The following is a 27,700-nucleotide window of genomic DNA, read 5'->3' as shown; positions in this document are numbered from 1 at the left end:
CTACTGTGTGGCATAACGTGAATTGTGGGCACTACTGTGTGGTTTATTTTTAATTGGTGGTATTACTTTAGTGGGTTGGAATATATCTAGCCCTACATGTACCAGTTTGATACTGCCCCTAATGTTTATTTTTATTTCCATTTAATTTGCCCCTACATGCTGGACACGTCCCCTACCTAGCACACTTAGGGGGTGGGGGCGCAGTAACACACACATGCTCCAGGCGCCATGGCTAAACACTACACCCCTGGCACTGGCTGTCCCCAAGGAACACGATATACCCGCAATGTGATATGGTCACATCCTCTATAGCATAACCATCCTACATTTGGGTGTGCACTCTATACCTCTGTCCCAATACTTAATTAAAAAATGTTGGGCGATATTCATATGGAGTAGGACAACTAATATCTTCAAAAGCACCTGTGATCATATGTTTTGGTAATATTGACCCCAAGATACCGCAAAGAATCTGTTCTCCAATGGAAATGAAAATTCAATTGCAATAGCTGCTTCAAACCCCCGGGAGATGGAGAGGGAGATCTTCAGATTTAGTTTGATTGATTTTGTAGCCCGACAGATCTCCATATAGGGACAATTTGCTAACTAAGTTTGGAAGAGAGGTGAGTGGTTTAGTCAAAGTGAGAAGAATATCATCGGCGAATAGAGAGAGAATATATTGAGAGTCTCCAATAGCCACACCAGCAATATCAGGATTAACACGTATTCTCCTAGCCAGTGGTTCTATAATCAACCCAAAAATAAGGGGCGATAAAGGGCATCCTTGTCGGGTACCGTTGGTTACAGAGAAAGGATCTGAGAGTACTCCCCCTGCGAGAACAGAGGCAGTTGGGTTAAAGTAAAGGGATTTAATGGCTTGTAAAAACTTACCCCTGAGACTAAAAGGAGTAAGCATGTGCATCATAAATGACCAGGAGACCCTATCAAAGGCCTTCTCCGTGTCCAGAGCAAGCACAAGAAGAGGGAAGTTGATGAGTATTATTTATATAGTGAATAATGTCCACTGTACATCTATCTAGTATTATCAAGTGCTTGCCTGGACGGAACAAAGCCCACCTGATCAAGGTGAATAAGGTTGGGTAGCAGGGGGTTGAGCGAAATTTTTTAAATCTGCATTAAGTAGTGAGATAGGTCGATAATTAGAGGTTCCTTACCTGTTTTGGGAATGACCGTGATGGTGGCTCTGGTAGTAGAGGGGTGAAAAGTTTCACCAGCCAGAATCTGGTTGTACAAATTTGTTGTAATGTTTTGTAGCATGTTGGTTTCTTAGTGCTCCAGCTTTATAACTCCACCTGAACACACTGGCTAAGACTGGCTTTTTAGTGATGTAGTGTTATAAAGAGGGAGATATAGAATTCATATATTTTACTGTATTTTTTTGAGCAAATATATTTGGTGTTAAGTGAGGGTGGTGTTAGTGAATGCCAATATATTAGTACTACTGTATACAGGCCAGGGTGGGCTGGTGCAGGGGGTATGTGTCCCCCGGGCCAGTGCCCTATTGCATGATTTGGGCTGCCCGCTGCACAAGAAGTGTTGAGGGCAGCCTCTGGCAAGGACCTGAAGTAGCAGGCCGCAGGCTTCAGACCTCCCACACCTCCCGGGGGCTTCCACCTATGCCACTATGGGGTCATGGCTACATGTGGTGCCTCTGGCTATGCAATCAGCAAGAGAAGTGGCCTTGCAGGTAGCAGGCCTTGCAGTTACAGGCTTCCCCATGACTTCCCCCTATGTCAACATGGGACTGGGGCTACCCAGAGGTGGGGTGCCAGTATAGCCACATCACTTCATTCTGTATGGTGGGTCTTACTACAAAGACTACAGGTAATGGATAAAAAGAAGGACTGACAGCAGCAGAGGCAGGAGATGATAAAAGGAGAAAGAGATGGAGACAGAAGAAAAGAAGGAAACAGAGGAGCAAAAAAAAAAAAAGGAAACACTATCCATCTGGAGAGAGAACAAAAAAAAGAAACAGAGTGGAAATAGTAAAATAATAATAAGGCATCAAGACAGAGATATAGGGAAATACTTTTTAATTATTGGGAATTAAGGATCACCGGAATGTACCAAAATACACATGCAGGGGCAGGGACACTGATAAAAGCCGTTCCTGCAATGTGTTAGAAGTAAAGTGAATCATTTCAATACATATGGGAAACCATATGATTTGCACTAAAAACTGCAGTTTTCTGAGGTTTTACCACATTTGTTTGATTGATATATCCCGCCCTGGGGAGACTTCTCAAGTCTTGGAGAGAAATAAAGTACTAGCCAATCAGCTTCTGTCAGTTTACAGACTGTGGGCCTGATTCAGCAATGATCGCAGTAGCAAAGATGCACGCAATCAGTTGGTTAATTCGCATTGCGCATGGGTATTCATCATAGTGCGCGTGCGCAAACTAGCAATTGCGATGGGAACTTTGTTTGCACAGGCTACGCAGACCCAGAGCTCATTGATTGACAGGAAGTTCCGTTTGTGGGTGGTGACGGGGGCAGGGGGGGGTTGGAGCGATCGCAGCCGTTGCAGAGGCGTGCATAAATTATCCACTGCAATACCATACGCAGCATGAGGTCTCATAGCGTGCGCTGAAGTAAGCAATTCCTGAGTGAGGTCTGACCTGCCTTATATGTGCGTATGGGTCCAATGTTACTCAATGTTACCGATTATTTCGCTATGTTGCCCAAGTATACGGATGTGTGTAAGGGGAAGTGGGCGTCCTTATGGTAAGCTGTGACCGCAATGCAATTGCGAAAATTTGCATTTCACTACTAATATTAGCAATTGCGGTGCATGCATTCTAATAGAGTAGTGATCCTTGCTGCATCAGGTCCTGTGTTTGAAAAATGACAATTATGTGCTTCCTGGTTGGTACTTTATCTCTCTCCCCGCTTTGATTAATCTCCCCCAAAGTACCAACCAATCAGCTTCTAACTGTCATTTTACAGGCGAGGCTAGAAAAAGGACAGAAGCTGATTGGTTGGTACTTTGGACCTGATTCAGCAAGGAATGCACAGGAGAGAATGCACGCACCTGTCCGTTGTTTTTGCATTGCGCGTGCATTGCAATGTGCGTGCACGAACTAGCCAGTGCGATTGGGTTAGGGTATGTAGACTACAATTAGTGTGCTCGCAGACACTTCTGAAACTGATTGACAGGAAGTGCTGTTTGTGGGTGGTGACGGGGGGTGGTCAGGTGAACGCAGGCGTGCCTGTGCGTTGGGACGCCGTTATAGGGTGTGCATAATTAAAGCAGTGCGGTGGCATACACAGCCATACCGTCAGCTCTGCACAGGAAGCAGCCAAAATCCTGCGGCAGGTCAAGTCAACCACTAATATGCTAATGGGTCCAATGGTTCTCAATGTTACCGATGTTTACGCTATCTTGCGTACTGAACAATCTTTGAGTAAAGGGAGATGGGCAGCTTAGTACGGGGCTGGGCGTCTGCATCTTGCGCTGCAGTCTCCGTACATATTAGCATATTATCGCAGTGGATGGGTGCATGCGTTCTCTCCTGTGCGTTCCTTGCTGAATCAGGCCCTTTATCTCTCTCCACTTTCTCTCTCTCCAATATATGATAAATCTCCCTCACTGTCATAGGTAGATGGCATAAATTAGGTTGGCATAATATAAAAGCAATGAGAAATAGCCATATAAGGTAGCACTTATTATTAAACAACATAATCTTAAACACACTAAAAAATAATGCACCAACAAGAAGACAAAAAAATATCAGTTTTTCTGTGTAGTTTAATTGGTACAGAACTGCACTCAATGACCGTCATTCAGAGGCGGTCGCTAGAAGCGAGCGCTCTCTCTGAATGAGGGCGGCCGCTTACCTTTTCAAGTGCGTCCTCCTGGTCGCTAGCTAAGCTGTGGGTTACCACCCACAGCTTTAGCGACCGACCAGGTTGATGGTCGCGATGGTCAAGACCATCGCGACCATCGGGGCTTGCGACGAGACCCTAAAGTTGGGTGTCGGCAACCCAATCTCCAGGGAGCTTCCTGCTCTGATCGAGCAGGAAGCTCCCCACTGACATCACTGCTGATGTCAGTGCAGTCGCCCACAAAACGGCCGACGTTCCTTAAGGAACACCTCCGTTTGTGAAACCACCCCCCCCGCCATGCCTACAAAACAGGTCGAGCTGTCGATCAACATCGACAGCCGCCCCTTTTGTAGTGAGCTCCAGAGTGAGAGAGTTTCTCGCTCCGGGGCTTGCGCACGCGCAGTGCGGCCGCTGCGTGTGCGCAGGGCCTAAACATCGACCCGGTTGCGAGCGCTCAGCGATTGTGACCGGGTCTGAATGAGGGCCAATTTCCCTTCTGAATTCCTATATTCAGGAACATCGAAGGTAGAGAAGTACCAGTACTAACCAATGGCAACAAGTCAATAAAGGGGGGGACTGGGGTACTGCTAGGTAAGCAGCCTCTAAGTGTTTCATCAATTTATGACTTCATCAGGACGAAAGATGAATAAACTGAAACGTTGACAGAGGGTACAGCTTTTTATGGTGGATTAAGGGCCTGATTTAGCAAGGAACGCAATTGCTTATACGCATGCCATCGGCCGATGGTTGTGTTCTGCGCATGCGTATGCATCGCAGTGCGTATGCGCGAACTAGCCACTGTGATCGGGACTACGATCGCAGTGACTACGTAGACCCATGGCAGAGTGATTGACAGGAAGTGCCGTTTTGTGGGTGGTAACGGGGGGGTGGTCGACTGAACGCAGGTGTTCCAGTGCGTTTCAACGGCGTTGCAGGGGCGTGCATAAATTATCCACTGCGATACCAGAGGCCACCTGAGGCCTCATAGCGTATGCTGAAGTAAGGTCTGGGCTTCATTACCTGTCCGATGTTACCGATTGTTTCTCTATGTTGGCCAAGTATACAGATGTCAGCATGGGGCTGGCTGGCAACTTTCAGCCTGGGGGGCAACACAAGCAAGTGGCCCTGGTGTTGGTAACCCCGACTAGAAGTTGCATTTAAAACACAATAACGCTCACAGGAAATAAATGAAACACATTGTCCCCTAAAGGAAAAAACAAATCAAACACAATGGCCCTCACAAGAAAATAAATAAACACATATTCATTGCCCATGCCGCCCTACAAAAGTCTGACCTGACCTGTCAGCATCACACAGCGGTACTACCAGTTGCCGCCACTTCAACTTGCAGGCGCTGAAGAGCGGAATAGAGAGAGGAGCTTCCAGTTTCCCCCTTGCCCTCAGCCACGGGCAGCAGCACCGGCACACTGCAGCATCAGTGACTACATCACTGCAGATCACAATGCACAGTACTAAGCCCTGGAGAGAGTTAAAGTGAATTAAGATAAAGTGCCAACCAATCAGCTCCTGTCATTTTCAAACACAGCCTGTAAAATGACAGGAGCCGATTGGTTGGTACTTTATCTCCATCCACTTTAGCTCTCTTTAAGGCTTAGTACCCTTAGTGTTGATCTTGCATGTGTGTGTGTGTGTATCTGCCTTCAGTACACTTAGAAAGGATTCAGCTATTATAATCTTCCAAAAATACAACATTACAGCAAAAACAATATCCACAAAAGGATTGACATTTAAAAACATACTGCACATAATATATACACTGTATTTACACACACTAGATATAATGTTCGGCGTTGCCTGGCTTTCTTTTTAATTCTTATAAACTCTCTTTCTTCTCTCTCTTCCACCCCCGTTTCTTCTCCCCACTTTTCCCTTCTTATTCCATCTTTCACTTCCCGCTCTGTTTCTTCTCCCTCCACTATTTCTTTTTCTCCGAGCCCACTACTTTGTCTCTCTCTCTTCAATCTCATCTTGGTCTTTTTCCCTTCTTGCTCTCCTGCTCCTCTCTATCTGTCTTTGTTTCCTTTCTGCCCTTCTTTCCTGCTCGTTCTGTGTGATGGAGAACATCAAGAGTGATTTTGCAGTGTGTTGAGTGTGTGGTGCTTAGCGTTAGGGCCAGGGTGAGTGTGTGGTGCTTAGCGCTAGGGCCAGGGTGAGTGTGTGGTGCTTAGCATTAGGGCCAGGGTGAGTGTGTGGTGCTTAGCATTAGGGCCAGGGTGAGTGTGTGGTGCTTAGCGTTAGGGCTAGAGTGAGTGTGTGGTGCTTAGCATTAGGGCCAGGGTGAGTGTGTGGTGCTTAGCGTTAGGGCCAGGGTGAGTGTGTGGTGTTTAGTGCTAGGTTCAGGGTGAGTGTGTGGTGCTTAGCATTAGGGCCAGGGTGAGTGTGTGGTGCTTAGCGCTAGGGCCAGGGTGAGTGTGTGGTGCTTAGCATTAGGGCCAGGGTGAGTGTGTGGTTCTTAGCGTTAGGGCCAGGGTGAGTGTGTGGTGCTTAGCGTTAGGGCTATGGTGAGTGTGTGGTGCTTAGCGTTAGGGCCAGGGTGAGTGTGTGGTGCTTAGCGTTAGGGCCAGGGTGAGTGTGTGGTGTTTAGTGCTAGGTTCAGGGTGAGTGTGTGGTGCTTAGCGTTAGGACCAGGGTGAGTGTGTGGTGCTTAGCGCTAGGGCCAGGGTGAGTGTGTGGTGCTTAGCGCTAGGGCCAGGGTGAGTGTGTGGTGCTTAGCATTAGGGCCAGGGTGAGTGTGTGGTTCTTAGCGTTAGGGCCAGGGTGAGTGTGTGGTACTTAGCGTTAGGGCTAGGGTGAGTGTGTGGTGCTTAGCGTTAGGGCCAGGGTGAGTGTGTGGTGCTTAGCGTTAGGGCCAGGGTGAGTGTGTGGCGTTTAGTGCTAGGTTCAGGGTGAGTGTGTGGTGCTTAGCGTTAGGGCCAGGGTGAGTGTGTGGTGCTTAGTGTTAGGGCCAGGGTGAGTGTGTGGTGTTTAGCGCTAGGGCCAGGGTGAGTGTGTGGTGTTTAGCGCTAGGTTCAGGGTGAATGTGTGGTGCTTAGCGTTAGGGCCAGGGTGAGTGTGTGGTGCTTAGCGCTAGGTTCAGGGTGAGTGTGTGGTGCTTAGCGTTAGGGCCAGGGTGAGTGTGTGGTGTTTAGTGCTAGGTTCAGGGTGAGTGTGTGGTGCTTAGCGTTAGGGCCAGGGTGAGTGTGTGGTGTTTAGTGCTAGGTTCAGGGTGAGTGTATGCACAGGAAGTCAATGGCCAAGTAGTAGAACCCCCGGACTTCTTACCTCCATGTAAGGTCCAGGTGATTCTGGCTACCTGGGAAGTCTCCAGGCATCTGTATCAGCGCAGCTGCCGCAGGGATCACTGTATGCTAACAGTACAGTAGACAGACCGCGCGGAACAGCTGGGCAGTGGAACGGAAGAGGAGGTGCCTTGCGCCCTCCCCTCACCCAGTGGCGCACCGCGCCCAGCTAATTCAGACTCACGCTCATGGTGAGTGATGTGCCCCTGAGTCCGGCTCCTGGCCTGCATTGCCTGCTGCTGAGCGTGCGGACTGTGGCGGTGTGGATCTGGACCGAGGGTAATCACAGATGCACTGCTAAGGGGTGGCCCTGTGCACTCCTGGACCACCCCTCGGTTTTGCCCATGGCTCTGGCGGCCGGGAGACATTCACAAGATGCTCCCCGGCTGCTTATTACAGGCGCTTCAAGGAAACTCAGTGCGGCATACGGGCGCGCTGATTATCCTTGTTATACTAACTGAGTGGCCGGGGAGCATCCTCTGCATGTCTCCCGGCCGCCAGAAGTGTATATATATAACAACTAAGGAGGCAACTGGCGGCCCCATAATACTGAGATTATACCGGCCCGGGGGGCAGATGGCACCCTGCCCCCCGGCCCAACCCGCCTCTGGATGCCAGTAAGGGGAAGTGGGCATCCTTATGCCAGGCTGCGATCACAATGCGAATGCAAACATTTAAATATCACCGCTGATATTAGCAACTGTGTGGCGTGCGTATAAGCAGAATAGCGATCCGTAGGGAATCAGGCCCACAGTCTTATGATGCTGTATCCCATCTACATCAAGGTTCAACATGCTGTACGTTCAGAGAGGCTCTTCTGCATACCACTGCTGTACTGTATCCTTCTGCATACCACTGCTGTACTGTCACCTTCTGCATACCACTGCTGTACTGTCGCCTTCTGCATACCACTGCTGTACTGTCACCTTCTGCATACCACTGCTGTACTGTCACCTTCTGCATACCACTGCTGTACTGTCGCCTTCTGCATACCACTGCTGTACTGTCACCATCTGCATACCACTGCTGTACTGTCGCCTTCTGCATACCACTGCTGTACTGTCGCCTTCTGCATACCACTGCTGTACTGTCACCTTCTGCATACCACTGCTGTACTGTCGCCTTCTGCATACCACTGCTGTACTGTCAACATCTGCATATCACTGCTGTACTGTCACCTTCTGCATACCACTGCTGTACTGTCACCTTCTACATACCACTGCTGTACTGTCGCCTTCTACATACCACTGCTGTACTGTCGCCTTCTGCATACCACTGCTGTACTGTCGCCTTCTGCAAACCACTGGTGTACTGTTGCCTTCTGCATACCACTGCTGTACTGTCACCATCTGCATACCACTGCTGTACTGTCGCCTTCTGCATACCACTGCTGTACTGTCGCCTTCTGCATACCACTGCTGTACTGTCAACATCTGCATACCACTGCTGTACTGTCACCTTCTGCATACCACTGCTGTACTGTCACCTTCTGCATACCACTGCTGTACTGTCGCCTTCTGCATACCACTGCTGTACTGTCACCTTCTGCATACCACTGCTGTACTGTCGCCTTCTGCATACCACTGCTGTACTGTCACCTTCTGCATACCACTGCTGTACTGTCACCTTCCTGCCAGCTTGAACCAGTCTGGCTATTCTCCTCTGTCATTTCGCATTAACAAGGAATTTTTGCCCACCAAACTGCCGCTCATTGGATGATTTTAGGTTTGCGAACCATTCTCTGTAAACTTTAGAGACTGTGGGCCTGATTCAGAGCCGGACGCTCTGACCAGAGCGCTCGCTCTGAATCAGGGCCCTCCTACCTGAAAATGGAGCGGCCTCTTGGACGCTCGCATAGCTGTGGGTTACCACCCACAGCTATAGCTAGCGTCCATGATGATGGTCGCGATGGTCTTGACCATCGTGACCATCGGGCTTGCGATGAGACCCTGTGGTAGGGTCTCGCTGCCGCAAGCCCTGGAGTGATTTTGGCTCTATCAGAGCCAAAATCACTCCCACTGACATCAGTAGTGATGTCAGTGGGGCCGGACTCAGACGGTAGGCATTCCCATGGGAACGCCTCCGTCTGGCAGCCACGCCCCCGGCACGCCCACCAAAGGGGGCGTGCTGTCACTCACCATCGACAGCACGTCCCCTTTTATTCGGGTCTCGCGCATGCGCACGATGGAGCTCCCTCCGTCGTGTGCATGCGCAATTCGGCACCATCGACCCGCTTGTGAGCGTCCAGCTCAGGCCCTGTGTACTCGTATGCGTGTATTTTCAAAGAATGTTTTCTTTTTGTTTTGTGTTTTGCTCTGTCAACATGATCTTGAGATGGCGTTAACAGGACAACCAGACATAACCCATTTGACGCACAACGAGCACTATTGCCAATGAAAACAACTGTTTTCCCAGCAGCCGGGCACCTTACCCTTTGGTAAATAGACCCCTTATATCACTGAGGGGGCGTATTAGAGTTTGTTCATATGGACATATTTGAAACAGAATTTTGGTCCAAGGTCCACTGTGAAATATACATAGATGAATATTGGGTCTATGTACTAGGGGCCTGATTCAGAGTTGGGAATAGAGAGAGAGATAGCACTTAACTGTGTACCTGGACAAACCATGTTGCAATGCAAGGGGTGTAAATACATAATTTTTTTTTGCAAGTAGGGTAAATACTGGCTGCTTTTACATGTAGCCGACAAATACTGCACAGCTTTATTATTACTCTACAATTTAGATGTCAGTTTGGACACCTCCCCCCCCCCTGCAGTGCAGCATGGTTTCACCAAGGTGATCAGTTGAGAGAGATCTCTCTCTCTATTCCCAACTCTAAATCAGGCCCTAAGCCTTGGAGATAGATAAAGTGGGCGAAGATAAAGTACCAACCAATCAGCTCCTGTTATTTTTCAAACACAGTCTGTAAAGTGACATTTAGGAGCTGATTGTTTGGTACTTTATCTCACACTTTTTAAACTCGGCCAATGTAACAGACTCTGAGAACAGGCAAACTCACATGTTTTTAGACTCAAAGAAACTCACACAATTTGAACTCTCATCCAGATGTTTTCCCATTTTAAAAATAAAATTCGACCAATGTGAGAAATTACTGCTAAACTATCACATTTTCTAAACTCTCACCCTATTACATTTGGCCCTTGGAGAGAGATAAAGTGGACGGAGATAAAGTACCAACCAATCAGCTCCTGCCACTTTACAGGCTGTGTTTGAAAAATGACAGGAGGTATTGATTGGTACTTTATCTCCATCCACTTTATCTTTCTCCAAGGCTTATCCACTACACGATTAATGAATGACTGAACGATAACGATATTGAGCCCACACTGAAGGATATATATCATTCAGTGCAGTGCCGAACCAGCACAACCTGACGATTTCGTCAGGTTGGACAGCTGGTTCGGGCGATGAGCGACAGCATCAACGACCAGCGGCAGCGCACATCGCTGGTCGTGAAGACATTTCCACTGCACTATATTGCGGACGATTAATGATATCGTTATCGTTCAAATCATCCAATTTATCATGTAGTGGATATGCGCCTATAGTACATAGACCTCTATATCACAAACAGTGATACCCAACATACTATACTACCATATAAACAGTCTGACATCGCCAGCATGTCACAGACAAACACTGGCTAGTGGACTGATATCTTGTACAAGTAGTAACATACTCTATCTAAAATCTTCCCTCATTCATCATGTAAATTCAGAATATTAAAAGGTTATTCTAAAAACTGCACACGATGATGATCATTCCCACTGCATATTGCTGCTCCCTGCTGATCTTGATTAAAATGAGGGTCTGCGTTATTAAACAAGATTACAGATATTTCTCTCACTTGCAGACATCAGTGTCTGAGCTCTGCTCTGTCTCCCCCCAGCCGCAGGCCTCTTCTCAGTGAAGCTTTTCAGTAGCTGAGGAACACTAATGAAACCCAGCTCCTCCCACCACACTGACTTCCTCTCTGCTGCCATTTTACTAATGTTCTTCTCACAGCACCTTGAGATTGGAAGCTCTTTGGTAACATAATTATGTTTTCCTTCATTCTCTAACATATACAGTTCCTACTCCAACAATGGACGCTAAATCAGCATCAAAATGAAGAGTCAAGGACATGTACTGTACCAGTCTTTTCCATCCGTCAATACACACACTGAAGGCTGCCATTCCTTAGAAATACATGAAATAAAAGACACATAAGCATTACATTGCAGGAAAGCAGAAAGATTATTAACGAAAATGCAATATACTTATATAAGACAGATGTGTAGAAGCTCAAAATGTTACAGTCAATTAAGTGGGCCATGCAGAAATTGGGCGATGCAGAGTTGGTTGCATAATGGACATAATTTACGCCAACATAAAATTGTACAAAATATTTGGTATTTCCAGCCATCTGCTGGGCCGTACCGCACGGCATCTTCGGCATACAGCAGGAACGTGCAAACAGGGTAGGCAGGGGAGGCAGCGCCTCCCCTGTCATACTCCTGAGATTTGATACAAAAATTATTAAAATAATACAAAGAAGATATTTATAACTTATAAACATCTTCTTTGTTTATTGTAATAATTTTTATTGTTAACAATCACCAGCTTTGTGGAGCTCCCTGGGACTGCAGGGAGCCGAGAGATGAGGCAGCAACAGCTCAGCCTTGCTCCTGTATTGTCAGACACTGCTTACAGAGCTGGGGGCGGGGCCGCACCACAGGCAGTAAGCTGCACAGAAAGAGAGCTAATAGTGGCATGCCTCTGAGTATGCGGGGCATGCCTTAGACACTGATTGACTGATTGAAACCTTGGATGTGTCATGTGACAAGGAAGTGCACTGCATTGTTTAGAGATCGGAGCTCAGTCAGCAGCAGCAAGAGAAGTCAATCAATGGACACTGAAGCTTAGGGGATAGTTACAGTGAGTAGAGGGTGAGACAGGCTCCCAGCACTCAGACCCAACTCCATGTGTGCCTCCCCTGCCATTGACCTCACCAAACGTCACTGGCATACAGTATGCACCTGCCTTTTATCAGCAGGTGGCTGCTACATACACTTATGCCCAGGCTTTTAACCATTAGTTTTACTTGGAAAAGACACTTTTGTTTTTAGGCATCAATAAAACCCTACAGCAGAAACATCCCATGTATATAAAAGAAACAAGTTTCTAAAGCATACACACAAATGCATAATATGCCTGAGCAATGATGAAAGCACCCATTGTTGTCAGTGGGGGTGCATTCACAATATTGACCAACTGTATAATAAATGTCCTAATTTTTCTGCATGTTGTATGCATTTTTTACCATTTAGTTTTGTTCACTTTGCTCAGATGCTCGGTGGTTAGCGTTGCTGTCTTGCAACGCTATGGGGAGATTCAATTGTTTTTCGGGCGCCCGACAGAACTATTTAATTGTTGCTCCGGTTGAATTAAGTTCGGCAGATGGCCATTAATTATTGCGTAAAGTGGCTAAACATGTCTAAACAATAGTTTTGGGGCCCAAACAGACAACTTTTCACATATTTCTGTTTGCCACTACATGAGGGTGCGAGCAGAAATAATGGGCGTCTGTGGCATTCACAACCGATCGGATCAACAATTGAATAGCTCCATCGGGCGCCCAAAAAAACTATTGAATCTTCCCTTATCTGTGTTGAGTTTGTATGCTCTCCAAAGACCTAATCAAATTGACTCTAGTGTGTGAGACCATGTGGTATGGAATATGGATTGTAAGCTCCAGGTGGGGCAGGGGATAAATAAAGAAACAAAGTGGTGTGTGTGTGTGTGTGTGTGTGTGTGTGTGTGTGTGTGTGTGTGTGTGTGTGTGTGTGTGTGTGTGTGTGTGTGTGGGTGGGTGGGTGGGTGGGTGGGTGTGTGTGTGTGTGTGTGTGTGTGTGTGTGTGTGTGTATAAATAATCACTGAAGAGGATTATTCAATGTGCAAAAAAGTATATCAAATTTAGTAAACATGACATTATGGGCACTTGTGGTCCAAAGGGTCACCCGGACAGTGGGCCTGATTCAGACCTGGTCGCTAGCAAGCGTCCACTCGCTGCTGCCGGTGTTCGCTAATCTGTGTATGCAACACAGTGCGCGACCTACTCATAGCGATCGGGAGCCGCTCGCCCTGCAAAGACAGCCCAGTATAATGAATGACAGGAGAGGCCGTTTGTGGGTGGTAACAGGGGCAGTCCAGTGAAAACGGGGGTGTGAAGGAGCGAACGCAGGCATACCTGAGTGGCTCAATGCCGTTTCAGAGGCGTGCATAATTAACAGGCAGCGTCATAGTACACGTCACCAGCCTTTTTTTTTTACACTGAAATCTCGCAGTGCTTTCGGTAGGGTAGAGGCAACCACAAGCGCTGCTATCACTTCCGATGGTCCTCGATGTACCAATGTTTTAATACACTTCCTGGAGATGACGTGCGCTAGTGGGCGTCTCACCATACGCTAATGGGCGTCTGCAAACACAAAGTGATCGCTCGCCAAGACATAGTGGGCGTGCTTATGCCTTGCCGTGCGATCGCCTGTCTTAATGTCACTTAGCTGAATTTGCATGGGCAGGGAGCGAGCGGCCGGAGCTAGCGAACGAGTCTGAATCAGGCCCAGTGCATGATGTGCTTAGTGCACTGGCTCAGCAGCAAATTGCCTCTGCAGTCTATCTAAAAATGTTGTCGGCTAGGTCTTGTTTGCCTATGAATGGAGGAAAAAAGATGTATTTTTTTTTAATAGCAAATCTTCAGTAATCCTGTTGACCATCTGGAATGATATGAGATATGGCCTTGAAGCAGTCTGCACTATATAGATTTGCTTTGCACTGTATGACCCCACTGCGCCCCATCATTCAAACGCCTGCGCAATTACGGCCAGACTACAAAGTCATGTGCAAAACCTTGACCTAGGAAAATCCCAACAGCTTCCAGACAAACAGGGATGACATACAAAGGCAGAACAGACTTAGAAGCAATTGCTGTCTAGGACCTTTTCTTCCATTATAATCTCGCATCTTCCTTAATGCACTGTCTTCTCTCTCCCAATGTCCTTGCTGTCTTCCTTTCAATCTTATTGTCTCTCTTCCCCGCTCTCCTGCGTGCTCATTAACTCTCCCTGTCACTGTTTCTCTTCCCAGTGTCCTGAAGCTGTCACTGTTACACGGTTTTTCTGTAATAATTACACAAGCAGAATGCCCCCATCATCCCCGTGTCCGCCACAAACCTTGTCCCGTATCCCCAGTGCCCCATCCCCCCACACACACAAAAAATGTTCTCTGTTGCCTCCCAACTGTGTTTCGTTCCTTCAGAAAAGGCCCAGTTTCCATGGCAACGGCTGCTGTGTATCAATAAGACACAGTAAGCAAGAACACCATTGATCGGTCTCTGATAGAGTCACAGGCTAATGGCAGAATGCTATGTGGTGTACAAGACGGGAGGGGGCAAAACATCTGCAGCTAGTGCAGCGGAGACAGATGAGGGGGTGAAGGGAGGATAGTAAACATTTTAACAGAATATGAGGCAGATTGTGGTTTATAACCCTGGATAACGGGTACTATACCAACTTAAATACAAATTAGAAGCTTAGTTTTATCATGCAATGCAGGAAAAAAATATATAATTCTAATTTTAAAAAAAAGTTTATCCATGGTAGGGGAATATTGGACAATCTAGTAATATTACTTATTAGAAACTGTGTTTTTCATTTGTTTGCGCTGTCCATAGATCTTATGCAGCATACAAGTGCCCTTAAATTAATAAGGAGATAGCTAATACATAATGATGGAATTAATATAATATAATATAGATGATTGCAGGGTAGATATTATACTGTCCTACAAAACCGGACTTTGATGACCAATTGACCATTTTGCACAGTGAGACATTTCCACCTCACACATGGGCTCACCCCCTTTTAGTTTGTGGAGGTATCTCCTGACACTGGTGCACATCATACTTGCCTACCCTCCCGATTTGGTCGGGAGCCTCCTCAAAATCGGGTGCCACTCCCGACCTCCGGGGAAGGCAGGCAATCCTCCCGGCTGCCGTCCACGTCTCCTATCCCCCCCGCAATTACCTTAGAAACCCCCGCAACGGTTGGGGCGGTGACGTGATTCACGCTGAATCGTGTCATTTTGACTTCGCCCCTGCTTCACAATGCCTGTAATATCAGCATTGTGTAGCAGGGGCGGGGCCAAAATGATGCGATCTCATGGCCCCGCCCGCAATTACTCACAGCCTGGCCGGCCCCGCCTCCTTGTGCTGGCCACGCCCCCTGCCATGCCGATCCGACTGCTCCCTCCCGGTAGGGGCAGTCAGAAAGTTGGCAAGCCTGGTGCACATCTAGGAATAACAATACACAGGTAAACCTTGCGCAGAACCTTCAATGGGGAAATCACTAATGGTATGGTGATATATTTGTAACCACCACAGTAGTCAATAGGTCAAGTCTGAAAAATGGATATTACTGTATGTTCATATCAACATAAAATTCATGCTTCTAAATCCTCTTCTTAAAAGTAAAACTGGTCTGCCCAAATCGTCGCACACGTCACTTGTTGATTTCCTCACACCCACCGTGGTACCTCCTTGTTCCTCAAAGAAAAAAAAAGGAGACAAAGGAGGCCACAATAGTGTGATACAATTTATTACACATCTAGGGGTCATTCTGCGTCGCATGCAAAGTGACTGTAGTTGCGGGCAACTGCAGAAGCCTGGTTTACTATCTTTTGCTTATGTGAGGATCTGTGCATCTGCAAGCAGAAAGTCGCGCCACCCACTGAATTTACACCAACTGACGCATCATTTGTATCGACATGTGTACCAGCACCATGCTAGGTACAAGAGGTCCACCAGAAACCATTTGCAACATTTCACTCATTTGGGCTCACATAATATACATAGATCATATTGTTATGAACGGCCAGTAGAGGACACTGGCCATTCATAACAGGAGATGTACTAAGCTTTAAAGATAAATAAAGTGGAGAGAGATAAAGTACTAGCCGATCAGCTCCTAACTGTCATGTAACAGTCTGTGTTTGAGAAATGACAGAGCCTGATTGGTTGGTACTTTATCTCTCTCCACTCCTCCCTCCTATAATTTGACACAGTCTTTCTAATACGTTGTTCAATAAATGGATAGTGATCTCTTTAGCCAGCTTGACTAGCCAGATACAAAATAACCTACAGTACTGCATGTGCTATTCGAATGCCTCATGCTGGTTCTCTGATTTATAATGTGGACTGGTGATTCTCCATTAAGGTAGTATACAGCCCCCTGGTGGAACTAGGGACTGCTTGTGAGGTCCTTTAAAAATATAATGTTGTACAATGCTGATCTAATGCACGTAATCTCAAATTTCTGCAAAGACGTAAGCATCTGAACATTTATTTATGTGCATGTATAATACTTGTTTCCTTCAAACATACTGTACTGTAATTACAACAATCGTTCTCTATACAATGTTTGCTCACAGATGTTTTATTTATTTCCATTACTGCACAAATGTAACCCTCTTCAATACATTGCACTTCAGATAGGATGGAGAATAATTAGGTTAGGTAACTCTAAAAACTGGTATAAAAGAGATTTTTTAAAAATGCGTTGACCCCAGTGAGTTGAAGAATTGGGTAGATTATTAATATAGAAAATCCATGACATATTAGGTAAAGGTGAGGTGATAAATACGACCACGCAGACCCATCGCAGAGTGATTGACAGGAAGTGAGCGTTTGCGGGTGTTGACGGGGGGTGGTCGGCGAAACACAGGCATGTCAGGGCGTTTGAACGCCGTTACAGGGGCGTGCATAAATTAGCCGCTGCGAAGGCATACACAGCTTGAGCTCCTACTGCGTGCAACGAGCTTAGCAATTTCTGAGTAAGGTCTGACCTTGTGCAGGTGTGTGTGAGGCTCCGATGGTGCTCGATGTTACCGATGGTTATGCAGAATTGCAATGTGTTACGGATGTGAGTAAGGGGAAGTGGTCAACCTTATGTTGTGCTGCGACAGCATAGCAATTGCAATCGCTAACATATTTTCGCAGTGGGTCTGCGTGCGTAATCGCAGCTGCAATCGCAATAGCAATATGTAATAAACCAGGCCGTTCCTTGCGAAATTGCAGATGCAATGGCATTAGCGTCCTCTAAATCAGACCCAGAGTAAGAAAGAGCAAGTAACTGTGCACCTTGCTGAAACCATGCAGGTGGGCAGATGTAAAATGTGCAGAGAGATTTAGACTTGGGAGGGGTAAGTCCAAACTGACATCTAAATTGCAGTGTAATAATAAAGCTGTGCAGTATTTGTGGGCTAAATGTAACAGCAGCCAGTATTTACCCCACATGCAAAAACAATGTATGTATTTGCACCATTTGCATAGGAACATGGGGCCTGATTCAGACTCACTCGCGAGCGCTGAGCGCACGAAAGTGGGTCGATGTTGGCCCAGTGCGCAAGCCGTCGCTCCGGGTCTCGTACCAAAGGGGGCGTGCTGTCGATGGTGAGTGACAGCACGCCCCCTTAGGTGGGCATGCCGGGGGCATGGCTGCCCAGACGGAGGCGTTCCCATGGGAACGCCTACCGTCTGGGGCCGGCCCCACTGACATCACAAGTGATGTCAGTGGGAGTGCTCTCGGCTCTGATAGAGCCGAAAGCACTCCAAGGCTTGCGGCAACGAGACCCTACACAAGGGTCTCGTCGCAAACCCGATGGTCGCGATGGTCTTGACCTTCACGACCATCTTCCGGGCCGCTCGCTATAGCTGTGGGTGGTCATCCACAGCTATACGAGCGGCCAGGAAGCCGCTCTAAAAATTAAGAAGGACGGCCCTGATTCAGAGCGAGCGCTCTGTCAGAGCGTCCGGCTCTGAATCAGAGCCATGGTTTGTCCATGTACACAGGTGCTGATTCAGCTACTTGCAATGCTGAATGCAGATTCCGGATTATCGGTAATCTGCTCGTGCGCAGGACCCATTATGCGCATATGCAGAGTGGGTCCTGCGTGATTGCACGCAGCTCCTGCTATGCCTCTGCCTGATTGACTGGCACAGGCATTTACAGGGCAGTGTGGAGATGGCTGGCGTTCCCGGAAACGGGGGCGGGTCGCCCCTGTATTCTGGGAGTGCCAAGGCCAGGATCTTCATCCAAGAATGCAGTTTCATGGCCGTGCTAGCTGGCCTGCCTGCGTAAGCTGAGGCTTACTCAGCTAGCCGGCGCTTTCCACCACCGTGACAGATGGTTGCGATGGTTATCCCAGCTGGCAACGTTGGTTGCAGTGCTGAGATCGCAAATGCCGCAAGGGGTGTCAGCGGAGGTATCACCAAGTCTGATGACACCCGGTTCACACTCCACAGCCCCTTCCCGCGCGCGTCCCAAAATGGGGCGTGGTCTAACAAATTGGGTGTGGGAAATCCCCCCGGGGGCGTGCCCAGCATCTCCAGTGATGCTGGGTTGCCCCTGGCGACTAGTCCCTGCACTTTCAGGCTCCTCCTCTGTGACAGGGGAATGTCACACTGCAGCACGTGGCTCCTGTCACTAAGGAGGAGCCGGCATTTTGGTGTCACCCCCTCCGAGGGTGACACCCGGTGCTGCCTGCACCCCCATAGTCATGCCACGGGTGTCAGCACCTCCTGCTGCATTTGCATATTTGCAAGGACGGAATTCCAAAGCTGCTTGTGTGTGGCTTTGCAATTCCGTCCAATGCTGAATCAGCCCCACAGTTACTGTCAGGCCCTTAAGTTTGTAGTAGAGAACTTTGGGTCTAGGGACAAATTGGTCAGTATAGTTTGAAAAACAGGCAGCAGTAAAATGTTATACAATTCTAGTCTAGTGTCACCTGCCCTGAGAACATGGTGAACTAACATGAAATGTACCTTTGCTGCTTCCCCACAGGTGAATGGAAAGGACCTTTCGCGACTCTCCCAGGAGCAGACATTTGAGACATTACGGACCACTAAGGACCCTCTCTTGATCCAAGTGCTGAGACGGAGCCCTCGTATGAAGGGAGCGCTGACAACTTCCTCCCATGACCTTCAGTTTGTGGACAGTGGAACACAGACAGATATCACCTTTGAGCACATCATGACATTGGGCAAACCGAGACCCCCCAGCCCTGCCATAGTTGTCTTAGAACCGTATGTACTATCAGAGCTGTGAGTAGAGACTCTACTACTAATGAGTGAAAGTTATATGTTGTGTTTGTGTACAGTAGGTGATATTACACATTGTACTTTTACTCTAGAACACATTTATTTTAATAGTGGCTGTAGTTACTATAGAGGCCAGATTAACCAAATATCTAGGACAGGATTGTTCTGGGGCCCTATAGAAATAACATTATGTTTATTTACTCTTTTGTGTAGGTTTTCTTTTTCTCCTAATTGTTTTATTACATATCAATTATTAAAAATAAAGATTACAAAGGTGTTGTTGGGAAAAGGGTAAAAAACATATTGGGTACATGATTGACCATTTTGGGAATACTAACTTATAATGGCTCAGGGCAACAGTATATTGTGGTCCAAGATTACGTTACTTTGTTTAGGAGTACAAACAGGTGCAAGGATAATAGGAGGAGTTGGTAGTCACCAAGGGGTCTATTTACTAAGCAGTGTTAGGGGACAGAGTGAAAAGTGATAAGAAAGTGATAAGGTGCCAGCCAATCAGCTCCCAACTGTCATTTTTCAAACACAGCCTGTGAGATGACAGTTGGGAGCTGATTGGCTGGCACCTTATCACTTTCTTATCACTTTCACTCTGTCTCCTAACACTTCTTAGTAAATAGACCCCCAAGTGTTTCACTGACGATCAGAAACATGATTTCATTCTGTTGGATAGAATTATATAAATAAGATAAAGGGGAATAGATGGTGCATTTCCAGGGATGTTCCCTGAATTACGAGGGAACGGGTACAGCAAAACACATGTATACTCTTTAGGGTGTGCGAGAGGAAAACTCTGCGCCAACTGGCATGTATAGCATTATTTTCATGTCCCCGCTCATTGTAATGTCCCCCCAATCTCACCCCGTACCATATCCCATCCAATCTCCCCCTTATCGTCATATTCACCAGCTCCCTCCTCTCACTTACCTAAAACCAAATTATGCCACACAGTATTGTAGTTCATACAGTATAATGACAACTAGAACTGGAGGCTGTATTTTATATAGAATATGTACAACTCACTGCACTGCTCCATCCCCAGCTCCTCCAGGGGTGAAGATAATTAGGGCACATATTGTTATTATTAACCTTTATTTATACGGCGCCAAAAGTGTTTCGCAGCGCAATGCGGGACATAGACAAATGAGTGAACAAGCAACAAGTGGCTTACCGTGCAATACAATGCGGGACAAGGACAAGGTTTATATACATTGCTGTAAGCAGAGGCGAATCTACTGTGAAACTAATGAAGCACAAGCTTCAGGGCTCATAACCCCGGAGGGGCCCTGAAGCAAAATATTTTTAAATTAGTACATTTTTCAACAAACTCAATGGAGTTTTTTATGTGTGTGTATAGTTATCTCTACTTTTAGTGATAGAATCACAAGCCAATGGGTTGAAGTACTTAATATTAACCTTAGTATATGCTCTACAATAGTGCATGTAGGGGGGGGTTTCTGAGTACCCAGAAACCCCACCACCACCCTGATCAGTGCTGGCTAGCAGACACTCTATCTACAGTTCTGACCAGTGGATGTCTCTTATAAGCCGGCCGGGGGTAGAATAGAGAGCTGCTGTCAGTGTCACATGTATCTATCTACAGTTTCTAACTCTCCTGGGTGGTTTCTATATCTATCTATCTATCTATCTATCTATCTATCTATCTATCTATCTATGTACAGTTTCTCATGCCCTGGGGGGGAATATTATTATTATTATCATTTATTTATATGGCGACACAAGTGTTCCGCAGCACCTTACAAAGTACATAAACAAATTGTTGACAAGCAACTTACAGAACAATACAATACAGGACCAAGACATGGATAATATATGTTGCTACATTAGCGACCATAACACCTAGATAAGCAACAGAGCATAAGCACCCAAGTGTTAGGTGCCCTAGTGGTGAGTAAGAAGTATATGAAACTAAAGTAGGGAGAAGCACAAGCGGGTAGAGGGCCCTGCTCGTAAGAGCTTACATTCTAAAAGGGAGGGGAAGACAAACAGGTTTGACACAGATGGGGTAGATGGGGAGGAAGGAGCATGTAGCAGGGAGTTAGAATGATAGCTGGAAGGCTTTGATGAAGTAGTGGGTCTTGAGAGCCCATATGAAGGATTGCAAAGAGGTGAAGAGTCTGATGGGGAGTGGGAGAGAGTTCCACAGGTGGGGAGCAGTGCGGGCAAAATCTTGGAGGCGGTAGTGGGAGGAAGTAATCAGTTGGCAGGAAAGGTGATGTGCATTTGTTGAGTGAAGAAGGTGGACTGGAGTGTGAAGGGAGTTAAGGTCAGAGATGGAAATGGGAGAGGAAGGGGTGAAGCAGTGCGGGGAGGGACGTTGTAAGCGCGGCGAAGCTGCGCGCCCCAAAAAGAGGCGTGGCCTCGTGGTCCGGGGGCGTGGCTCCGTGGGATGGGGGCGTGGTCTTGCGGCCCCATCCCCTGTGGTCCTGCACTTTACTAGGGGGTGCAGGGGGTGCGTGCCAGCTCCCTCACAGTGTCAGGAGCCGGGTGCTGCACTTAATACTACAGTGCAGCACCTGGCTCCTGTCACTGTGGGGGAGTGTCAGTCTGCACCTTGGTGTCACCCTTCGGCGGGTGACACCCGGATGCGGCCCGCACCCCCCTTGTGACGCCACTGGGGTGAGGGCTTTGTAAGTGAGTGTGAGAACCTTGAATTGGGCTCTGAAGCAGAAAGGAGGCCGGTGGAGGGCTTGTAGGAGTGGGGAGGCGGATATAGAACTTTTGGAGAGGAAGATGAGATAAGCAGCTGCATTGAGGACAGATTGGAGTGGAGAAATGTGGGAGTCAGGGAGGCCAGATAAGAGGAGGTTACAGTAGTCCAAACTTGAGATGACCAGTGAGTGAATAAGGGTTTTAGTAGCATCCTGGGTGAGAAAGAGTCTGATCTTGGAAATATTTTTGAGATGGATACAACAAGACTGTGAGAGGTGCTGAATGTGTGGTTTGAAGGAGATGGAAGAGCCCAGGATAACTCCAAGACAGCGCACTTTGGGGCTAGAGGAGATAGTTGTGCCATCAATTGATAATGAAATTGTGGGAAGTGAGGTTATGCGGGAGGGTGGGAAGATGATCAGCTCAGTCATAGACATATTAAGAAAGCGCTGGGACATCCAGGAAGAAATAGCAGAGAGAGAGTTGGCGATACGAGTGAGGAGAGGGGGGGAGGGGTCAGGGGAGGAAAGGTAGATCTGAGTATCATCATCATAGAGATGATATTGGAGGTCAAAGAAGCTGATGAGTTCACCTAGAGAGGATGTATAGAGTGAGAATGAGAGAGGTCCAAGAACAGAGACTTGGGAAACACCTACTATAAGTGGAAGTGGGGGAAGAGGAGTCATGAGAGAAGACAGAGAATTAATGATCAGAGAGGTAGGAGGACAACCAGGAGAGGGCAGTGTCATGTAGACCAAGGGAGTGAAGGATTTGCAGGAGGAAAGAGTGGTCCACAGTGTCAAAAGCAGCAGAGAGGTCAAGGAGAATGAGTAGAGAGTAGTGACCCTTGGATTTGGCAGCAAGGAGGTCATTGCTGACTTTCATGAGAGCAGTTTCAGTGGAGTGGAGAGAATGGAAGCCAGATTGAAAAGGGTCAAGGAGGGAGTGGGAGGAAAGAAAGGTGGTAAGAAAGTTGTAAACAATATGCACAAGGAGTTTGGAGACAAATGGGAGGAGAGAGATGGGTCGGTAGTTGGAGAGAGTGTTAGGATCAAGGGTAGGTTTTTCTTAAGAATGGGGTAGACAAAGGCATGTTCGTATGCAGAAGGGACAGTGCCAGATGAGAGGGAGAGATTGAGGAGGTGGGCAAGATGGGAACAGGCAGAAGGAGAAAGGTAGCTGAGGAGGCGGGAAGGGATAGGGCCAAGGGGGAAGGTGGAAGGGGGTGGATTGGATGAGGGCCATGATACAGGGAAGAAGGATGTCAGAGTTGGTAAGATGGATGGGGAGAGGTGGTCAGGGAAAGGAGAGGGAGGAGTCCTGAAGGTCTGGTGGATATAATGTCCTGATGAATGGAGTCGATTTTAGACGTAAAGTAGGTGGCAAAGTCAAGGGCAGAGAGTGAGGAGGGAGAAGGCAGAGGAGGGAGTTGAAAGTGGCAAAGAGATGCCGTGGGTTTGAGGACTGGGAGGAGAAATATAACTGTTTAGAGAGGGAAAGGGCAGCACTGTGGGATGAGAGCATAAATTTGAAGTGGAGGAAGTCTGCCGTAGAGCGTGATTTTCTCCACTGTCGCTCGGCAGGGTAATAGAGAAGGGATGGCACTGCTGTCCTGATTCATCTTGTGAGTCATTGAGTGACTCACTCACTGTCAATGTCATCTCATCAGAGTTCCGGCACCATAAGTTATTTTCACTAACAAGCATTAATATGGTGTCCTACATTAGGATCTGCACAGGCTTATGCGTAAACACATAAAGGGATGCACTTTACAGCTTCCAGTTGTATGTTTTGGGGCACTTACAACAATGTAATAAACAACTTCAAACACACAAAGGGGACCCAAATAATAAAGGACAATCCCGATGTTCCCTCTGGAGTAATATGGAAAGTTTCATATTCAAAGAATCAAAGGTGTAATTAGGCTGGCCGTTGGTGTGACATTTTTAATGTTTAAACTTACAGCGTAGGATACAGAGTGCAGTAGGGTTAGAGACAATAGAACTCTGGTTTACAATGCTGAATTTTCTCCCTCATGCAGACCTCCCATTGGGAATGAGTTCTATGAACAAGCTGAGTATATGGATGGCGTGCAGCCAGAGGGAGAGCGCACTGATGAATTGGAGTACGAGGTGTGTACCTGGTAACAATCATTTACTTTCATTTTCTAAACTGCTCTAGATAAAGGACAATTACAATCTGGTTGCCCTTTATTACAGCCATTTTATGCACATTGCACCATGATATTAAATTAAGGGCCTGATTCAGAGCCGCTCGTAAGCGGCCGCTCGTTCGCTGTGAGCGATGTTCGCACAACTGCGCATGCGTATGGGTCATAGTGCGCATGCGTAAACCAGTCATTGCGGTCAGAAATCGTGTGCTCGCAAAACAGCGAGGGGCTGCTAATTTGATCGACAGAATGTACCGTTTGTAGGTGGTAACAGGGGAAGGTGCTTGAAAACAGGGAAGTGGAGATCCGAACGCAGGCGTGCCAAACGGTCAAAAGGGCGTTTAATGGGAGTGCATAATTAGTAAAGGAGCATCATCGACCACATCACTTGGTTGTCTTTTAGCCTGAACTGCTCGCAGTGATTGTAGTAAGACAAAACTACCACAAGCACTGCGAGCAGTTCAGTTGCCTTTCAATGTACCCGATTAATCTAATAAATACCGGAGATGACGTGTGATGCGAACGGCAAAGGGGCGTCTTTACAAAATAGCGAGCACATTTTTCGTTCGCTCGCTCAGACATAGAGGCGTCAACAAACCGCAAAGAGCGAGCGCTCAATTTAAATAGTCGGCCCCTTTTTTGGAACAACCGTCCGCAAATAGCGTCCGGCTCTGAATCAGGCCCTAAGTCCAATGTATTCTATGTTTACTACAGTATTATCATTTTATGGCAGTCTCTCATCTCATGCTGCCTAACTTTCTTGTCATTGCTCCCCTTAAACCTTATCCCTGACTTTAAATGGGATCCTTTTCACCCACAGATTTACTGGTGGCCATTCTTAATAAACTCTGTGAAATTCCCAACATGGAAATTTACTGAGGGCGTGATTCAGCATGGGTTTCTATTCTGCTAATACACCCGCAACGCAGTTGCTAATATCAGCGGTGATATGCAAATAATTGCAAATGCATTGCGATCGCAATCTGACAGAAGGGCGCCCACTTCTCCTTACTCACATCCATATACTTTAGCAACATAGTAAAATAATCGGTAACATTGAGTAACATCGCACCCATACGCACAGTTAAAGCAGGTCAGACCTCACTCAGGAATTGCTAACTTCAGCGCACGCTATGAAGCTTCAGGCTGGATAATGTATGCACGCCCCTGCAATGCCGTCCCAATGCACTGCATTCGCCCGACCCCCCCCCCCCCGTCACCACCCACAAACGGAACTTCCTGTCAATAACTCTGTGATGGATCTACGTCGCCACTGCTATCACAATTCCGATTGCAGCGTCTGGTTCGCGCACGCCCACTGCAATGCATATGCTTTCGCAGTGCAAAATAATCGGCCGATTGCGTGAGTATTAGCAGCTATGATCCTTGCTGAATCAAGCCCTGAGATCAAAGAATGTACTATTGCATGCAGGTTTCTTGTTTGTTGTGTGCTACTGTAGTTGTTTCTGTCACTGAGCAGGAACATTGTTACTGTAAGTTTTTTTTTTTGGCTAGCTCACAGGGCCTAATTCAGACCCGTTTGCTAGGCTGCGTTCGCACGTAGCCTGACGATGTTTGCAATCTGCGTACAAGACGCATTGTGCGTGCGCGAACTAGTCCATGTGATCGGGAAGCGTTCGCATCCTGTACACAGATGCTCCGCTAGAATGAGTGACAGGTCGTGCCGTTTGTGGGTGGTGTCAGGGAGTGATTGAGGGTAATGGGGGCATGGTGGTGTGAACGCAGGAGTGTCTGTGCATCTGAACGCCATTTCAGGGGCGTGATAATTAAGACGCAGCATCAGCATACACATCACATGGCTGATTTACACACAGCAGTACTCGCAGTGCTTGCGGTAGGGTATGGTCAGCCACATGTGCTGCGTATGGCTCCGATGTTACCGATTGTTTAGTTACTAAGGGAAAGTGGGCGTCTTGTCTCAGGCTGGTGAGCGTCTAAATACACACCGCGATGGCACGGCAATAATTACAGTAGTGCATACATGCCTACCCTCTCGGTTTTCGCGGGAGGCTCCCGATTTTTCGGGTAACCCCCCATACCCCCGGAAGGGTAGGCATTTCTCCCGCATTCTGCCCACTTCCTAGTGAAGTGGGCAGAATGAGGAGAATACCCGCGGCGATCACAGCATTTGGTCCCGCCCCCTATGTAAATTGTACCCAATCGCGTCAATTTGACTGCGAAGGGGCAGGGCTTAATGACGCAAATCATCAAGCCCCGCCCCCATCGCCCCCCTCCTGCTTCTCTTACCAGGGCTTCTCCCGGGAAGAGAGTATGAAAGGTAGGCAAGTATGCAGTAGTGGGTGTACTAATGTCTTGCTAGTGATCGCGGAATTTGCATGCTGACAGCTGCGTGCGAACACAGCCTAAGGAACGGGTCTGAATCAGGCCCCCAGTACGCAATCAATGCATCACGTTACGTTAAGGATGATTAAACAGCAATTTATAACCTTAGTAGGTTTCCATCCACTATAATTTAAACAATAAGGAGCATATTTAATCAACTAGTTGTTTGGTCAATCCTCCAATGGCAGTTTTCGGAGGATTTCTGCAATATTTAATTATTAGGGCTATGTATTAAGAGGGTATCGCAGCAGAGAGCATTGATCTCTACTGCTGTCCCTCTGTTATCACTCGCAGAAGCAGTCCATGTAGTATTAGGCTATTGTTAAATAACCCTGATACTTAAAATAATGAGTAAACTTGTGTTTCAGCTTGATTTACTGTAAGTAAAAAGGGGCTTGATAAATAGGGCCATTGGTCTCATAACTCTATGGTTTGCTTACTATATTTGTTTTACCTGGTTTGTGAAATAAATATGTGTTTTTCAATAAATAATTGCTTAATCTATGCAATCAAACTAATAGAGACTTTTCAGAAAAAATTATGCCTTTTATGGCTATCTACTTGTATTACCTGTGCTGGATAGGACCTCACGTGTCCCTCTTTCCCATAACTTACTATTTTTTTGTCACTGGAATGTTCGTATCTTGGAAAGTTCCTTTTACTAGAATTATTTTTGCCATGAACCCAGGAAAATAATCTTGCTAGTGTGCTACCATAACCCTACTCCTTTCCAAAGCACAAGGAGTATCCCAAAAAACGAATTTGACTCTAGTCTATTATTATTGACCCATTAGAATTTTAGATCGACTTGGCCAAACAACTCTCTTTCATTAGGACTACCCCTGTGAAAGGATGAATCTCTCGCCTCCCAAGAGATAAATGCTCTTTTAGCACCTCACTAATGAAATGGTGGCCACCCTTGTCATGGATGGTCCAAAGGAAAGTCCTTCGTTACCGCTATACTAAAAACCCTGGGACCATGGCCATTGTCCTCTGCTGGGCTCTTATTTCTTACATACAGAAGTAGATGAGACGTCATGCACTAGGTAGCTAAAATATGATACTAATATCTAGGCCTGCCATAACCCTATCATCCGGGACACACCTATGATTTACACAGGTCCTGTGGCTGATTAAAATCAGTTGAAATTCAGACTTGAATTTCGCCAGCCACA

General features: G+C 47.1%; 1 protein-coding gene across 1 annotated transcript in view; it reads left to right on the top strand.

Annotated features, from left to right (window-relative positions):
* Positions 1-27,700, top strand: part of PDZD4 (PDZ domain containing 4) — a 154,292-nt gene that overhangs the window by 109,822 nt on the left and 16,770 nt on the right. Inside the window, exons 2-3 of the mRNA XM_088471129.1 lie at positions 19,047-19,306; positions 24,033-24,123. Coding sequence (XP_088327255.1) covers positions 19,047-19,306; positions 24,033-24,123 — 351 coding nt within the window. The remainder of the gene's footprint in view (positions 1-19,046; positions 19,307-24,032; positions 24,124-27,700) is intronic.

Source organism: Taudactylus pleione, unplaced genomic scaffold, assembly GCF_031769625.1.
Source record: "Taudactylus pleione unplaced genomic scaffold, aTauple2 ptg000110l, whole genome shotgun sequence".
NCBI lineage: Eukaryota > Metazoa > Chordata > Amphibia > Anura > Myobatrachidae > Taudactylus > Taudactylus pleione.
This window is presented reverse-complemented; position numbering and strand designations above follow the sequence as displayed.